We start from the raw sequence: 3395 nt of genomic DNA, 5'->3' as shown, positions 1-3395 counted from the left end.
TTTTTTTTTTTTTTGGGTTGGGGGAGGGGTGGGGTGGGGGGTGTGTTGGTAGTTATGATCTTTTTCTTTTTTGCTCATTCTATGTCACAATTCCAGAACCTCTGTTTTTTGAATCTGTTGATTGATAGTTGATCATATTCTTGTCTGGTAATTAATCATATTGAGTGTTTGTGGAATGACAGGCAGCCAATGCAACCAATGCTGTGCAGCACGCTGGTATGGAGCCATGTGAGGAATCAACTGTATCTGCCGCAGAGATGCAAGATCAGATGGAGCAATTCATCCACATAATGCAACAGAAGTTTTTGTCAGGGGAAGACACACAGCATTTAGACTACTCTAAAATAGATGATGACGAGACACTAGATGATCACTGGATGAGGGAGGCCAATCATGATGCCGAGGAAAAATATTTTGCCGAGGATGATGAATAGCAGAACGATCAGGATCTCTATTTGAGGCTTCACATGTAGCTGACTGTTTATAACTAGAGCAGATTTTCTCCTTTAAAAATATCTTCCTTTTTCCTCCCTCCCAACTTCCCCCCCCCCTGTGCAAAAGAAATTCCTGTAATTAAATCCTCTGCGTGTTTCGTGTCTATAAATTAGTGTCATTACTTCTGTCATCAGTTTAATGATAGAGAAGCTAGTTGTTCTTGGGTTTCTGGTTAATGGTGCCCAATTAAACCAATTTTTTGTTTCACCAAAATACAAGGGTGTGTTTTGTGCAGAAGAACAGAGGGCATAGGGGAAACAATCTGTGTGTGTGTGTGTGTGTGTGCGCGTGTGTGTGGTATGAATCCTGTTTCACCCTCGGTGCCACATTCACAGGTTGCCAAATCAATTTACAAATGAATTAATAAACGTTAGATGAATGATTTGTTTATAAGAATGCATGTATAACTTTAGGAAGAAAGAACAATATCCACTGGTGTTGGTACATACCTAGACACAGCAGGTGTAGAAAGATGTTCCCGTGTGCATTTCCAAATTTCAAGTATGAGGAATGGCTGAAAGCGCCTTTTGCCCTGCTGGTTCTCTAGTAGAGCAAGACAACAGCTAAGAAGATGGCACATCAACAGTTTTTATCAAAGGAAGACCCCTTTCCATTGGCCCATGCATAGGTATGTACCACAGGTACATGTTAGTGCATGGGCTAATGGGAGGACATGTGGGAGTATCTTTAGTGTGGAGGCAGTACGATTTTTTTGCATCTATTGTGTTTAGGTATAGACACAAACAAGCGGATAATGTTCTTTCTTTCTTAAGTTAAAATAATTTATGGGAAAGGGTTGGGCATGCCACCTATTTTTTATGAGTAATTGACATGCAAAAATATCATGCTTGAATATAGGAGGGCAATGGTGTCTTTTTCAAAGGTGGAAGAGAAAGGATCACACATGATGGGCGCAAACCTAGCCTTTTCCCCTAATTTATATTTTTTTGTTTTAGAAGTACCTAACTTAGCGAAGAAATCATAATGCACCAAAAAAAAAAAAAAATCACTTTCCCATTATAAAGAGATAGCATGGCATAACAGCTAGACCTCTTTTGGATACAACAATGCAAGATTTGTTAGTTCCTAAAAACATTGTCAAACTAGCAAGAATAAGTGCCCAAAACACAATGCAAGGAGCCAAGAATGATGGTTGGGAGCAAAGGGAACTTCCATAATATTTTAACTCAATATTGCATTTAAGCATGCAGATCATTAGGTTTACGAAAAAAAAATCATTTGCAATTAAAGTGATGAACTAAGATTTATTTTTTAATTTTTTTTACTTTCAGATTTTCAATAAGGGTAAATCTTGTTTATTCTTATAACTTCATTTTATTTTTTGACTATTCTATCCTACTGAGTACGTACCGTTGGCCAATGGCCAACCAACTAGGCGCTAGTAGGGCCACCTACTCCTACATATACCCATCCACACACTGGTATATAACAAGGTTTGATCCCACAACCCCTTCCCGTGGACGCTAACTCTTCAAGCCAAAGCTGCCACCATTGCTAAGCTACTGTTCCGGTTATAACTTCTTAGTTCACCACTTTTGTGACATCAAATTTCACCCTTAATTAAATTTAAATGTTAGTTCATTTCAACCGTATTTCTCTATCCCATCAATTTATTGTCTTTAGAATGTGCTTTAAGTCATTTGAATCTCAAGATCTTAGATTCCATTTTTGGGAAAATGTAGCTTGGCCTACGCCAGTTCTCTCGTGTGTTTATCTCTCTTATCTCCCCTATGAAATGATATTGTTGCCCTTCATTAGGAGAGGAAGGAGATGGACAAAGGGAGTGTTGGCCTAGACCAATGATGTCAAAATGGAGTTGGACTTGAATATCGGAATTGACTGTAAATGATTGAGTTGAACTATATAAAAATGATATGGTCTTGATTTCATAGGTTCTCTTCCTAGTTTGGTCTTGATTTGCACCCGAAAAATTATGGTTCTCAACTGAATATGGACTAGAAAAAATCAAATAGAAACTAGTACTTCTCACTCAAATACTAGCCTACATATCAATTTGGTTAATTAATAAAATAATGATTACATTAATGAGCAATAATTATTGCATCAGGCTTGAATAACATAAAATATGTAAATTGTCTTGGGACTAACTATATATGATATATATGTTCAAGTACGGATTGAAAATCATGGGTCATGTTAAAATGGATTAACAAAACTCTACATACAAATAGAATGATGGTTTTTTTTTTTGTTCCTTAATTTTTTTTTTAATAACATAGGCGTGAGAGACATGATCAGTAGCAGAGACTGGAGATAATGGGGAAACACGAGAATATATAATATTTGAAAGGCTAAGGTTGTTTTTATTACCATTGTTTCAAAACGGGCACTAAAAATGGTATATAAACCAGATAACAAAAACTAAATAAAACCGATAAAACTGGATCAAATGCAAAACAATTTTTATTTTGGTTGATTTTTATTCAATATGATTTTGATTTCACCTTGTCAAAATATAAATCACACTGAATGAAAGGATCTTAGAATCTCTTAAATATACATTGTCTATTAACTCCCCTGAACCATACTCATTTTGATGGGAAATTAAAATACAATTAAAAAAAAAAAAAAAAACAAATCAATGATGATTTTATTAAACACAATACAAACCAACCCTTGTGGTCAGACCAAAAGACACCAGTTGCCCGGTTCATTATATAAAAAACCAGATATTTCCTAGACAGTTAACAATGATTCCAAAACCGTTGGATCATCTCTCTTAGGGTCAGCATCAGTATAGGAATGGTGTATTAATTAATAAATTAACTATATTATCACCAAATACATTAATTAACTAATAAATGAGTTTGTTAATCCAGGATGGAATCCAACAAGCCACGCACTAATCAAAATTAAAA

The 3395-nt window shown here is 35.6% G+C and overlaps 1 protein-coding gene across 1 annotated transcript in view; it reads left to right on the top strand.

The window, feature by feature from the left end:
* Positions 1–690, top strand: part of LOC122072842 (coiled-coil domain-containing protein 97) — a 9188-nt gene extending 8498 nt beyond the window's left edge. Inside the window, exon 3 of the mRNA XM_042637269.1 lies at positions 183–690. Coding sequence (XP_042493203.1) covers positions 183–434 — 252 coding nt within the window. The 3' untranslated portion in view covers positions 435–690. The remainder of the gene's footprint in view (positions 1–182) is intronic.
* Positions 691–3395: the final 2705 nt, after the last annotated feature.

The sequence above is a fragment of the Macadamia integrifolia genome, chromosome 3 (genome assembly GCF_013358625.1).
Source record: "Macadamia integrifolia cultivar HAES 741 chromosome 3, SCU_Mint_v3, whole genome shotgun sequence".
Lineage (NCBI taxonomy): Eukaryota > Viridiplantae > Streptophyta > Magnoliopsida > Proteales > Proteaceae > Macadamia > Macadamia integrifolia.
Note: the sequence above shows the minus strand (reverse complement) of the source record. Positions and strands in the feature narration are given on the sequence as shown.